The 15,330-nt window shown below is 36.2% G+C and overlaps 1 protein-coding gene and 1 pseudogene across 1 annotated transcript in view; one reads left to right on the top strand and one right to left on the bottom strand.

Moving 5' to 3' along the window:
- LOC149088318 (uncharacterized) overlaps positions 1-15,330 on the top strand; it is a 234,276-nt gene that overhangs the window by 58,191 nt on the left and 160,755 nt on the right. The window contains exons 7-8 of the mRNA XM_089246939.1: positions 1,157-1,256; positions 4,432-4,556. Of these exons, the coding sequence (XP_089103065.1) occupies positions 1,157-1,256; positions 4,432-4,556 (225 nt within the window). The remainder of the gene's footprint in view (positions 1-1,156; positions 1,257-4,431; positions 4,557-15,330) is intronic.
- LOC149088319 (uncharacterized) lies at positions 9,205-11,434 on the bottom strand (annotated as a pseudogene).

Raw genomic sequence — 15,330 nt, 5'->3', positions numbered from 1 at the left:
AAAAAACCTCATTGAAGAAAACCCGGCAGCGCCGGGTATTATAGCTAGTTATAGATAAAACTCAAGGAGATCTCGTAGAAATTTGAATCCTCCAAAATTCAAATTAACCAAGTTCCACTGCATAACGTTTTCATGTTGGCATAGTGGATGCTTGCCAACGTAGTGCCTCTAGGACCGTTAGTAGTACTGTATAAGGATTTTGGACTGCATTCCTGTGAAGATGGCTGTCATTTGATCATTTTTGTTGCACCGCTGTCATTTTCTGCACACGAGGGCTAATTAGACCGAGACCTACAATTTATTGCAGATTCCGAATGGCAGGCTTGTTTTTTATACTCATCGAGAAGTTGGCGGACTAACCCCTCGATGGGAGACTCCCTGCAGTAGCGATTTTTTCTTGCGGTCATGTTGCTGTTTCTGTTGTACCCCTGTATCAGGAAAGTTTTCTGGCAAGGATGAACCGGGTATCGAACTCGTGACACCTCTAAACATTTGGTACTTTAGGTGAGTATCTTATCGACCGGGCTACCGCGCCCAAGATGGCTGTCAGTCATGTGGATGAGACATTCAGTTTATGTAATCTTTCATAATGGTCAAACTGCCCAATACACACAATACTTTCCAGCATACACCAATTCATTAAAAATTCCACAGAAGTTTATTAGGCACATACAGCCTTTAACACACATTTCAAGCATGTTTTTTCGCATAAATGATGATAAAATTAATGATATGGTTCATTTTATGCATAAAAACTCATGCATAAAAAATATGTTTCTCCTGAATGTTTTTCAATTCGTGAATGTGAGTATTTCTGTTCCAAAAAAGCAAAAAGCCCAAGCCCGTCATTTCAAAATTTTCCGTTTGGGGGGGGGGGGGCGTGCAACGAATATGTACTCAATGTATTCATATATATATACACCATTTCTAGAGCTGGGGTCAAGCACCCTCCTCTCTGACACCCTCCAAATGATGGGCCTCTTGGGAACGTGTTTCCAGAACATTCACACTTCTAGTTTTTCCTTTTGTAAATTTAAAAAGTTGTTCCCAGTATGTGTCAACAACCTATGTATTATTAATTCAAGTTATACGATTTGCATGAGTTATCAAAAATATTTTTTCATTCGTAATTTATGTCTATAATATATTTTTTCAGCCCACAGCAGTGCAACCAACTTCTATTTCACGTGGTGCCCCAAAAAAAATTTTGATAAACCCACATTTCAAGAAAAATGAGGCTGAATTGAGTTCAATAGGTATGGGTAAAATGTATTTATTGTTTATTTAGCACACTTGTTCAAGAGGAATTCACATTGACAATTAAATTAGAAATCTCCTTTAATTTTTTATTATGACTATTTCTCTGATTTGCCACAATCTCATTGTCCATTTTTTAAAAATTTGAAGTGAATGTAGATAGTTGTAAACCCACCATCTCCTGAAAAGTGTCTAAGTCTCTTTTCAGTTTTAGAAGTCCATCGGGACATCAAATTTTACAAAAAAAATTCTGATTAGGGTCTGGGATGCTAGTGAGAATGTCACTTATAAAAACTCAAATTAGCATTTCCCAGTCTTACTCAGACTCATAATGTTACTTTATTATCAATAAATGAATCAAAACTGTGCAATTGACTTTTCTTAGGCAAGAGTTCTGCATCTTTAAGACATTCAATTTCATGAGAGAAGTGTAGGTGTTAAACATAGCTAATAAAACTGTTCATTGATCTATCAATTCCTTCTGTTTTTATTTTTGCAAATTGATATATATTCATTCTTGCCTGATCTTAGTCATCTACAGTGCCGCCAAATCAATAGCAATAAATTAAAATTAAATTAAAATTCCAAGTATTTTCGTTAATAACAAACAATGTTATAGAAGAGTTGATCCAGTTTGTACATTCTGACCATGACGTTTGAAGTGAACAGACGTACTTCTTCCGCTGAGCAACCGAGCGTGAAGATTTGGTATTCAACCCAAATGGGAAACTCGGTCAGCGAAACTAGTGGTTAAATTTTTCCTCTGAAGACGGCACCCATTGGTGTTGAAATGCATTAGGACTTTTATTATTTTTTTTGTATTGGCCTTATTCGTTGGTGTCTTCTAAATAAACAATGTTATAAGAAACATGGTAACATGAAACACGATAACATGAAACACGATAACATGAAACATATTATAAGAAACAAATGATGTTTTTGGATTGGTGTTTTGAGCACGAAAGGTATGATCACACACTAGGGTCAGGTGGGGTAAAATGGTCATAAAAAGAGGTGTTTTCATCTTTGAAGAGGCATAACCATATGACTTTTTCAAAAATAGGATATCTTTTGGCTGATATTTTACATTACATTCTTAGAGAGTATATTAGCACATTTTTCAAAAATATTTTTTGAGTGTAACAGTTTTTTTTCTGCAACATTTTAGACCTCACTTTTATGACCACTTTACCCCATGGGGTGGGGTAAAGTGAGTAGTGCATGGGGTAAAATGGTCATACCAAATAATAATGAAATTTTAAGAAAATAATCAGTGGGCATTGAAATTTTATTTAACACATTTATCAAACAATCATTTTCTACTTTTAATGTACTCTATGGTTATAAATCTTGGCTTCATTAGGATCTTCAAATACAATTGATCTCTTATTTCATCTATGTCCTTATTTTCTGGAAAGGTATAAAAATTCATTATTTAGGCCCTTTCAAGATATTCAACAGATAATAAATCCTTATTAATCACTTGTCTGATAATTTGCATTATTGGTTTTTGTTCTCTTCATGATAAACCAGCACCCCACACACACACAGCCTTCCGACATCTTTCATAAAGTTTGAATAGTTATAGATTTGCCTCAGATCTTCAAGAAATTTTTTCCTTGGCTATGGGAGTTTAATGTAATTTCCGCATATTTATTTTGTGGCAGTCAAAGTTCAACTATTTCCTTAATTAATGTTTCTCCTATTCTATCCTGAACATGTTTTCATTTTGCCCTTGAGTTCTGTATTACCCTTTCGTTTACAGCTGAGATTAACGAGGGCAAGGTAGTCAGTATATGGCTCGTTTCAAGTCTCTCATCAGACACAACACTGATATTAGCTAATTTTGACACTTTCTAAGTTCAAGCCAGCCACTCATGAAGTTGATTCTGTATCTTTACTTCCCTTGGTTGTGAATTGTGAAAGTTCAACATCTACAAAAGGGGTGGGGGATTGTTCACATTGAGCAAGAGATTTCAAGCCTTCAATACTAGTCTCCTTTGCACGGTAACCGTGATTTTCTTCTAGAATCCTTTTGTCTTGACTTGTTAATGATCCATCTTCCTTAAGTCATATGGAATCTTTAACTCATGTTCTTGCAGCTCACATGATACTCTAATGCTCTTTCCAACAGCTAACAATACTAATGGAAGAATGTCAGACTACTGTTGTATATTCTTTTCACATATAGGTTCAAACACATACTTTCCAAGTTCATGTTTGCTCTGCAAAAGAAAAAAATCAAACTACATTAAGTGAAAAAAAAATCTTACAAGTTCAAGGCAAAAGTGTTAGGCAAAATAGCTCCTAGCAACTAAGTGTTAGTTAAGCCTAATGCTATGACCACTTTACCCCACATTGTTTAAATTACTGTAAAATATGAAGTATAATGATTACAACTTACCAGTGCATGGAATAGTGTTCTTGAGATACTTCTGGACTGCCCTGTACAGCCAATCTATAAAAAGTTTTAGCAACTATATGGTAGAGAGAAGTTATTCAGGCACTCAAAAAATGGAACCCAAGCTTCAACAACAAAAAAAAATGTTCATTTCCACTAAAATGTTGCTTGGCATTATATTATAGGTGAAAAACTTTGCTACTAGCAAGTGAAAGTTAAAACAGAAATTTGGTAGTAATATCAATTGAAATTCTTAAGTTATGCCATTTTATGTTCAGTATGACCACTTTACCCCACTTGACCCTAAGCAGATGAAGTGAACACAACATCTATAGCTTGTCACTTCATCAAACAAAAATGGGGTATTTTAATAATTGAGATATTGTACATAATGTAAACATACATTTAAAAACATGTTATATTATTGAAATGCAAATTTTATTAATGTTTCTTGTCTTTTCTGATGATAACTCGTCAACTGGTTTGTACTGTGTGAATTAAACAACTTTTCATATTAACTAGATTCTAATGGTGCTTTTAATCATATTAAAATGTTGTAACTGAGTACAATTACATGAATAATAAAGAGTAAAATACACTTCGATTTTGATTTTATAAGCATGAAATATAACAATTTCTTTTTTGTTTGAGATTGGCATGCACAAACATTTTGGTCTCAATTTAACTCATTTCTGGATAAACAAACTCTACTGTTTTACTGTGTGCTTTTAAATTTTGTGTAAAGAATTTGATACCTAATTTTCTTGTAACAGGTCCTTATAGGGAATCTTATCTACCTACTTCTCAAGCTGTGGATTCAAATTTCATGAATGTTCAAACGTCAGTAGCTCACTCCAGTGGTGGACAATTTGTATCACATATTCAGTCTTTTCCTCAGGTATGGCTGTACTTCTTTGACTGCAATTTAGTTTTAAAATAATGTGTTAAATGACAGTGATTCTATTCTAATATGTAGTCCAATTTACTTGTGTCTTGATGCCTAGGTTGTTGGCAAAACTTGGGTTCTTCAAGAGTAAAAAGTGGTCCCTCTAGAAGAAAATTCAATGGTACCCTTGTGAACCACGCTGAAATAAATGCTAAAGCATGTGCATTCCAAAGTTTTACTTTAAAAAGTCTTATTTTTCCAGTTTTATTATGTTTAGTTCATTCCATTGCTAAATACAGTCGATGCTCGTTTATACAAACTTGCTGGCACTTAAACAATTAGTAAAATGAAAATTTTATAAATGGAAAAAACATTTATTCAATAGTATTGTATATTGTTGTTTGCATGTGTTCGAATGCTGCCATCTGCCTCTAATGGTATACATTAAAAGAAATTTTGAAACTATGAAAATTATATATATATCTCATAGAAACATTAGTAAGGACTGAATGATGTTACAACTCTTATTGAAATACTTACTTACTCTTACTTACAACTCTTATTGAAGTACAACCCGACACCTACCACATCCATCATCCTCCCCACCTCCACCAATGAACCTAACTACTTGCAGGGCTCGGCACGGGTCACTTTTTTCACTAAAAGTCACTTTTTAGAAACTAGTCACTTTTATTACGTATTTTCAGGTCCAGGTCACTTTTTCCACTTTTTTTAGCAAAAAAACTTCGGTCTCGCATGCTTTTCTGCTGTCAGCGTTTTTCTTTTCTTCAAGGAGGAACTTTACCGGTTCAAGGTCGCTAATTTTCTCCCTCCTTTGATTGAACTACGATCGTTAGCTCCCTTCCTGTAGAACCCCTATACACTTCCCGGGTGCATACCGTATGATGTTAGTATAACTTGATTTCAAGGCACTTGGAAAGAAAGCAGCTTGGTTAAGGAGTCGTTATTTTATGGAAAAGCCAGTCGAAAAAAAATAGCGTAAAAGGCGTACTTACAACAAAGAAATTTTTCCCCTCTTCTACTACCATTCTTTCTTACTTCCCCATGTGTGTGTGCTCACTCGTTCTTTCATTTTTATCTTATTTTAAAATTGATCCTTTATTTTATTTGTTTTAAAAAGTTTTAGTCTTAAGGGCCGAATTCCTTTCTTGGAGCATCGAGCAAGTTACATTTGTTGTTTGTTCTATCTTTACTTTTGTTAATTTTTTTAAATATTTGAAATGACGATTTAAGAGAGCCCGTGCAGAAACTAACTTACGCGGAGCGGGAGAATACCAAAGCTCGCGTATTAAAGATGCGTACTATTAATACGTATTAAGCGTATTATTAATATGCTTTGGAGAATACTCTTGTTGCTGGCCGTTGGAGAAGAAGAAAGTTGAAGAAGCTCTCAAGTATTTTGAATTTACTTACAATAAAAAAAATCATCCGACTGAAAATCGCGACCTATCTAGAAATAAAATTTGTACTATTTTTCGAACTGGATTTAAATCTCAGCAAGAAACCATAGCCCCAGATATGATCGAAAGGAGAACTATTTATGAAAAGATCGCAGAATCCTGCAATTCAACGTTTAGTTTAACACAAGGGTTTCCAAATCAGATGAAAATTGGTCATCAAGCTGATAAAAACTCAGTTAACGTGCATGCAAACCGTAAATAGAGGCGGATTTAACAATAGGCGCATCGAGCGCGCCTTTGGCCCCTACTTTACACTTTTTTCTTAATTTAAGGGGCCTAATATTAATTTTTTTTATGCCCGGAGCAGCCAACAACTGACCTTGGCCGTAACTTAATTTAGAGCATCTTCACGATACTGATTGTTGACTTAATATCGGCATATTGCGTTCCATTCTTGGTGTTGTGTAAAAAAATCTCCTTTTTAGACCTCGGAAGTTATTAAAACGTTTTTGTCTCGAGTCGCTGATATGACCGCAATAGGAGAGGGTGGGATCTGGTTCCACAGGTGCTGAACGAGGAAGGGTGCAAGTTTACTCTTTATCCGTTAAAAAAAATGAATACCGGCCCCGGGCGATAGTAAATTTTCGTTCATACTTGCGGCCCGGGTTGCTACATACCATGATCAGATCCAAAACTGAGGGGGGGGGGGGGCAATGCCTCGAATGGCATTTTTGATGGAATGGTATATTTAAGAAAAGGCAATAAATTCCTTTGCAAATTTCACAGTCAAGGGGCAGTAAAATTACGTTTCCCCTCCAGAAAAAAATATCATATTACGACGATGGTAAATCGGGTGCCCTGGGTTGGGGCAAATTCACTGTTTTTGTTCATTGCAAATTACGGGAGGAGTCAGAGCTAACGTGGCAACTTTTTTTCGCACTAAAATAGGTAGCTCTGACAGCAGCATCCATAAACTCTTTAATAACCGCATTTATAAACCCTGTATGTCGTTGATTCGATTTTTGTGTTCATTTTATCCTAATTTTCTGTATTTCCCGATATATTGCTATCTATTTTCCCATATTGCTGCGTATTAGGTTGATTCATATTATAAATTATATATTTTTTTGTAATTTTATGTGCCCTTTGTCAGCCATCTTGAATTGACCACCGCAAAACAGTGATTGATTGGCCATGTTGGTGCTTACAAGGTTCATGGGAAATTTACCGGGGAAGGCCGCAGAGTTTTTTTCTGTTAAAAATTACGTCGGGAGGGGCCAAAATTATACTGTTCCTGGGTAAAGAAGTAAATGTTTTTTTGCAGGGGTTTATATTGTGTGTAAAAAAAAGAAAAATATATATTTACAAATTTTTCTCTCAAAAACCACACAATTTAAAACTGGTTTACTTTTTCCCTCACCAAAGGGCAGTATTATTTTGGTTTCCCCCCCCCCCCCTCCGCCTGTAAAGGAGTGCTCACCCACCCTTCCCAGTCATAGGCGGAGATAGACTTGGAAGTCTGGGGGGGGCACGATGATGATGATGTCACACACATATACATTAGATCTGCCCACTCCACTGTTGACGCTGGGGACCCCCCCCCCCTCCCGTATCTCCGTCCATGTTCTCAGTCCAGCCATAGGTGGAGATAGACATGAAGGTCTTAGGGGTGCGGCAGATGACAATTGATATATAGTCCACCGATCACGAGAAGAATGCTGGCTACGTCACGTCGGGCGAGTCTATTATGCCCTTTTAGGTAAAACAACTGCGCAGCAAGAATATCACACTAGTAACGGCACTTTCTCGCTTGGCGTCTTTAGCGCTATTTTTGCCTCCAAGAAATTTCACTAAAAGCGCCACGGCAGTACACTCGTTAGTGTCGTTCATAGCAGTATTTGTGTGACGTAATCATCGCCTGTTCGATAGTGCTGTCTTAAGGCTTGGTGGGCCCAACCGGTCCTCAAGAGGAGAGGGCTTCACAAAAATAAGATCTGGCTGATATTTTCCAGCATTTACGAGGTACAGGGTCATAAAAATCACTTGGCCGGGGGGGGGGGGGCCCATGATGGCCCTGCTGCTAGAACATTTACAGCATATTATTTCAATATAAAAACATACTTTTTTATTCTGTAGAAGGGATCGAAAACCATCAAGATGAAACGGAACCCCTACATGTATAATTCCGACTACAGCCCACAGAAGGATGGAGCTGACAAGGCTCCAACCCTGGAGAGAGAGAGAATTCACACATATATATATGTATATATATATTTTTTCCCCCAACACTGTAAATTCACTATAGACAGCTGGTGGGAGATTTCAACTGCAACATGAGAGGACCATGCTTCCGATGCCCTTATGGTGGCCACTTACGCACTCACGTAACTGTGAGCTTGACAAGCATGCATGTTCAATGTTTTTGTCACCTCTTTGAAAAGCCCATATGAAAGCATCTGTGGAGAAAGTAAAAAAAAGAAAAGAGGATAACGCGGCGATGAGAGATGGTAAACAGAGAGAGAGAGAAGGGCTATGTTATGAAGGGTTCACTCGAAATTTTGTCAACTGTGCATCTCTACCAGAGAAGCAAACCCAGTTGTCTATTGATAGGAATACATGCTATAAACCTTCTCTTTCGCATATTAAAAAAAAAACTGCTTCCTTTTTCCAGCAGAAAGCATCACTTCAACTAGCCCTGTACAGACAGAGAGAAGGAAAAAAACAAACCACTGAGTGGTTTCGCCAATGATTCACAATCGTCTGGGTCAAATCTGACACCACAAAATACGTGAAAAAAAAAAAAAAACATCTTCCCACACTGATTCCCGACAAGCTTTTTTTTTTAGTTGCTGTCACAGGTGGCCTTCTCTTGTTGCGGAAAACCGAAGGAAATTTTTTATATTAAATTATTAATTTTAAGTAACTTAACAATTAATTTATTTCATTTAATTATTTTAGTAATTTAATTTTTAATTAAAAGTAACTTTACTCCCTTTATTATTAAATTATCACTGCTTCCTTTACATTTTTTCCGTATTTTGCTCCATTATCTTCTTTTCTGTATCAAATATTTTAGTTCAAAATATTAAATTAAATGGAATTCAAAAATTTAATTTTTTAAATTAAAACATTTTGTAAATTAAATTAAAATATTTATTTTTTAATTAAATTAAAATATTTAATTTAGGGTGCAAGCGATAGGGGCCCCCGTAATAGAGAAAAAATATCTTATATTTTGACTAACCTTTTTTGTGTTTGCTGTGTTCTTGATGATCTTGATGATTCGTGGTCTTGATGATGTGACATCTATTCTTACATGAATAATGGGGCTTTCGCAGAACTTTTTGTGAGATCTCTAGCTTCGTTTCCTCTGTGTTCTTCCTTGAGGTCAAAAGTTTCTCCTTGATGTGTTGGCCTCCATATTCCTACATTACATAGAGACAACAACGTTGTCGACGAATCTCAAGACTATTTACGTGGATTTATAATTCACTTTCGTCAACAAGATCACTAAATCCACTCAAACTGGAATCCGAGTGATGATCACTTGAAGTATCTCTGTCTGTTTCAGAATCATTGTCACTTGATGGGTTTATACATACTGAAATGCTGTCGATCATTTCTTCTACAATTCCATCAGTCTCCCAGTATGTATTTTCAATGTTTTTCACATGATCGCAATACTTTTTCCACTCTTCACACCCTGTGTTTCTGATAGCCTCTTTAATACTTTAGAACTTTTAGTACACCGCCAATCGACTGCTTTTACAAGGGGACACCAGTATCGATTGGTGAGGGACAATGCAAGGTTATGGTGTCGCAGGGAATTTTTCTCCAATAGGGTTGTTAATAAATGGAATAGCTTACCCCCGGAGGTAGTAAATTGTAACACAATTGACACGTTTAAAAAGAAATACGATAAACATGTTGGGGTAAATCGAGAAGCTATCCATTCTTAGAATAAGACAACCATAAGTATTCTTTATGGGCATTGTATAATATTTTTTCATGTGTATATAGTGTTTGTAATTTGTGTTAATTGCATTTTTAATTGGGTTGCTGTATTTTTGAAACATATGACAACCATATTTTTATGGGCATCTTTTTATCAATGGGCATCTTTTTATCAGCCACCTCGTTGGGCATTTTGCCTGTTGTGGCGTTGTATTTGTATTTGTATTTGTATTTGTATTTGTATTTGTATTTTTAACGATTGCAAATGTTGCAAGCTCAGATCAGCACTAGCATTGCATTCTCTCACATATCTTTTGATCGATGCCCACACAAGTTCTATTGGATTCATGTCGCAATGATAAGGAGGAAGCCGAATGACATCATGTCCATTCCCTTTTAAAAGTTCGTCTATACAATATTTTTTCTCGCGTGAGGCATTCGCCTTAATGATGTCGAAAAAATCTGTTTTCCGCATCTTTTCATCATGGGCAATTTTTTCCTTTTGCAACCACGAACACATGTCTTGTTTTCTTGAGGACTTAATGGGTACAGGGTCTAGAATTTTGGAGTGGTATGTGGCATTGTCCATGCAAACAACAGAATTCAGTATGATATTAGGAAGTAACTTTTCTTTAATCCATTTTAGAAAGTTGCTGTGGTTCATTTGACCTTGATAATCTCCAGATGCACAAGCAGCTTTGAATACCAATTCTGCATGGGGGACAAATCCAGATTCCGATCCGGCATGCACTACTATGAGGCGATTGCTTGCTCTTTCTTTAAATATAGCGCCGATTTCATCATTTTGTCAACATTTATCATATGCAAGATTGCTGTCGATCCAAGTCTCATCCAAATAAACAATGTTTCTTCCACTTTCCCGAAAAAGTTTTCAAAAATTGATGCCTCAACATCCTTATCTGTGGGCGTTCCATCAAAATATTGCAATGACTTTTGCTGCGTTTGAATTCAAATCCTGCCTCATGTAAAAATTTTCTAAGAGTATCTGCTTTCCAAAGAAAGTTGATTTTCTCCCTCACTACGGAAAGTAGCGATCCAACCGATGGCACTTTCTTCTTGGCATAAAATTTACGCACGGTGTTACGGGTGACACACAAGTCACAATTGTCCATCACTGCGTTTCTTTTCTCAGGTCGCTTTCTGTGTTTACCTGGCGTTGATAACTTGCCCTCACCAGCGACGGAACTTTCTTTCTTGATCCGCCTGATGGTTGTTAAAGAAACACCAGCAATAGCAGCAGCACGTTTCTGTACGTGCGAAAGAGGTATCGAAACCTCACCTACTTCCGCTTCTTTTTCACAAAACTTCGTGATATTGTCTATCATCTTTCTTTCTGAAGAGTGAAGAGTTTGTCCTTTTGAAGACATCTTGAATATAATTAATATTTTAAACAGCGAACTCGAGGTTCAAAGAGCACTTTTTGAAAACAAAACCACACTCACGGAACAGCGAAAAAGACTTGGCGACAAAAACTGATTTGTGTGCGCCAAGATGGCGTACTAGCAACCCGGGATAAATTTTATCTTTTCCCCGCGCCAAAATGGACCCTCTCCAGAGAGTGGGGTTCCGATAACTCTTCTCCTAATCTGAGGACTATACATCATGTATGCATCAGTAGGCTCTGCCATTGACGCTGGGGGGGGGGGGAGGAGGGTGGATTTCCCTCCCTCAACGTATAACAATTAAAATCATTTAGTTAATTTAATAATTTAAATACACTTTATTCAATTTAATAATTTAAATTATTTAATTCAGTAATTCAAGTAATATTTTAATTTAATAATTTAAAATAATATTGTTAAAAATGTAGTTTTAGTTTTTTTTCAATCATTATAGTAAATTTCTTAAAATTTGTTGGAACGTATTATACAAACCTAGGTATGTAAATCAAATTTGTACTAGTTAAAAAAAGTTTGAGTACATTTTGTATACTGTCATTTATAGCATAACATTAATAAAAAATCCACTAGAATGTAGATGGGACAAATTCTCTCATCAAATTTTGTGTTATTTCATTTTTTTTTCCTTCTTTGAATGTGAAAACTTTTTCCCTTTTTGAAGTTTTTCCTGCTTAAATTGATTTTAAGATAGGTTGTGGAAAGCAACATGGGGGAAAGGCATTGCTACTGTTACTTAGAAAGAATGTAATGTTATTCTCTCACACATAGTTGTTGATAAATTTGATAAGTTATTCAAAACTTTTCTGGTTAGCAGAATGCGTTTGAGTTTGATTTATTTTTCACACTATTATGTAAAAAAAAGCAATTTCGATGAGTTCCATTGAAATACAAAAAGTTTAGTAAAAACTAAATTCAATTTCAATTCATTCAATTTGGTAAAAATCAAAATTCATTGTCCATTTGGTCTCTTTCTAAAATTATTTTGGTCACTTTTAAAACATTTTGGTCACTATTTGGTCACTTTTTAAACATTTTGGTCACTATTTTCACTAGTTTTGAGGCCATGATCCGTGCTGAGCCCTGTACTCGTCCAATCTTCTTTAATTTGTCAAGCAAAATATTCCTCAGGTGTTGTGAATGCCTGCAAAATAGTCATTCAATTGCCAGTTTCCCACACTGATTTTGATGAGCGCCATCATAAATACAGCACAATACACGGTGCATCACAATACATATGTGAAGCACCACTATATGGCAACACAGCACAATAAGTAATGCACCTCTATATGGCAACATCATAATAAGTAATGTACCTCTATATGCAGTGCAACACAACAAGCAATAAAGCAAAATAATGAATGCACCACTATACGCAGTACATCACAACATGCAAAGCACCACCATTGGCAATAAAGCACAATAAAAAAGCATCACTATATGCGTGCACCACAATTAGAAATACAGCACAAAATGCAATGTGCCACCATCTGCAATACAGCACAATAAGCAATCACCGTGTACCTCTATCAGCAATACAGCACAATAAGTAGTGCACCATGATAAGGAATGCACCACAATATGCAATACAGCAAAATACACGATACACGCAAAGTACCATAATATGCTATGCAACACAATACACCGTAAGCACTGCATTACAGTAAGCAGTACAGCATGCCATGCACTACAATCAGCAATGCACCACTATTTAAAGTGCACCACAATACAGCACAATACCCAATTCACCACAATATGCAGTGGCATTACAATAAGCAATAAAATGCACAATGAATTACAATAAGCAATAAAATGCACAATGAATTACAATAAGCAATAAAATGCACAATGAATTACAATAAGCAATAAAATGCACAATGAATTACAATAAGCAATAAAATGCACAATGAATTACAATAAGCAATAAAATGCACAATGAATTACAATAAGCAATGCACCACTATTTGCAGTGAACCACAATGAGGAATACAGCATAATATGGAATAAGCACTGCATTACATTAATCAATACAGCACACAATGTACTACTACTACTAAACCTAAAACAAATATACAGTCGATCACACTTATAATGTTCCTATTTAGAATGTTTTTGCACTTTGTACAACTTATTTTCGTCGTCCTAACTCTAAGTAATTCTCATTAAGATTTCCTGTTTACAATGTTTTTTATGATAATTTTTTGAAAACCGTTATAAGCAGGATCCACTGTAATTAAAAGTTAGAGGCACACATTTATATATTTACGAATAAATCAATCTATAAAATCCCTTCTGATTGATTTTTCATTTAGTTAAAAAAGTAGCTCTTTCAATAATATCTTCTGATTAAATTTAAAGCAAATGAGATTCTCTCTCTCTCTCTCTCTCAGTACACACTCTCTCAGATACTTATCTTCTGATTCCCTAGTCATATAAATCCTTGCAAAGCAATTTCCTGGTAGAATGACTTTATTTTCTCTTCCTGATGGTCCACTACCATGGCCCCCCACATCCTGGAGCAGGGCCCCTAGGCTGGAACATTTGGCAGGCCCCTGACCTGACTTTTCACGAGTCCCTTCTGCAGTGAATTTAAAGTGTAAAAAAACAAAAAATTACGAGAATCATCCGGAACCCCATGGCTGGAGCCCCGTCAGCCATGGGGTTTGTGGGGAGGGGGGGGGGGCATTTCTACCACTCTGATCTGTGGCCATTTAACTGCCACATATTTTCACACCTCAATATGGGAACTATGTCAGATCTGTGTTAGTGAAACTCAAGTGTGTTTGTGTGTGTGTACCCAGCATTCAGCATGTTTTGTGTTAGTAGGTGGTGCCTTCTATCTAGGCTGCAACTAGATGATTTCACAAATTGGGCAAGCACACATTTGGCATCCCATGTAATGTAGAAGAAGCTGTTATAAAAGGTGAATTCAGTGCCCCCTCTAGTCCAGAGTCTGGAGGAAGCACTAGACCTGCCTGCTTTTTTCCCCCACCCTAGTTGTGGCCTTGCATCTATCCTCCAAATTGGTAATGCACAGATTTAAAATTTAATGTGTACATATTTGTGTTGTAGGTCTGTGGTGAACAGAGCTTTTTTCAAAGGAATAGTCAACTCAAAATTAGAAAACCTTAGAAAATCATATTTTTAGCCGATTACCACTGCGCAATTGTGGGTTTCAGACCCGGATTTTCACTAAAGGCAAAGGTGGGTTCCCCTCCCGCCCACCCCAAGAAAATGAAAAAATTAAAAATATTTTTGTAGAAACTTAAAATATGGGGGAAAATAGTCTTACACTATGTTAATTTAAAAAAATTTTTGAGCATTAGTGCCCACAATTTCTGTGGAAGAAATCCTTTTGCCTCTTCAAAAGCCAATTCTGCATACATACCAGTGATTTTCGCGATGCAAAACGGTGACTACCACATAGCAGCTAGATGACAAAACTGTGGATATTCAAGGTAGAGTTTTTACAGATTCATGTTTGTTTTTTGGAACGATCTCTCAGAAAATGTTTTTACATTTTTTGAACAGGCGTTCCAGATCCTTTGATTTTTTTTAAAAATGTGCGTTCACAATCTTGTAGGAACCAGGTAAATTTACGGTGTATAGACATTGTTTTTGAATGCCGGCAAATAGCCACAAAAGTACAAAATTCTGTGCAGGGTCCTCATTAAGGGAAGCAACTAAATATCTTCAACAACCCTCTTGTATACAAAGTAGTAAAACCACTTTTTCAAGGTCTCGCGATTGTGATGGACTGTGAAAAGAAAGAAGGGGAAAGAAAGAACCACGTTTTTATTTGTCCTTCTCTGAAATTCCGGGTATTTGACACAATTGTGTCAATGGCATCTCTGGCCATCTGCAATCAATTTTTTTAAACTGAGTTTTTCTCAACTCATAGTGGTTGCTCTCTGCGGAGCACACAATGTACTGCAATATGTAGGGGTGGAAACTCTGCGCCAAAACTAATATCTTGCGCCATCCTACTCCAAT

This window comes from Pholcus phalangioides, unplaced genomic scaffold, assembly GCF_987345545.1.
Source record: "Pholcus phalangioides strain wild (caught in Gottingen) unplaced genomic scaffold, Ppha-v1.0 ptg000003l_1, whole genome shotgun sequence".
NCBI classification, from domain to species: Eukaryota; Metazoa; Arthropoda; class Arachnida; order Araneae; family Pholcidae; genus Pholcus; species Pholcus phalangioides.
This window is presented reverse-complemented; position numbering and strand designations above follow the sequence as displayed.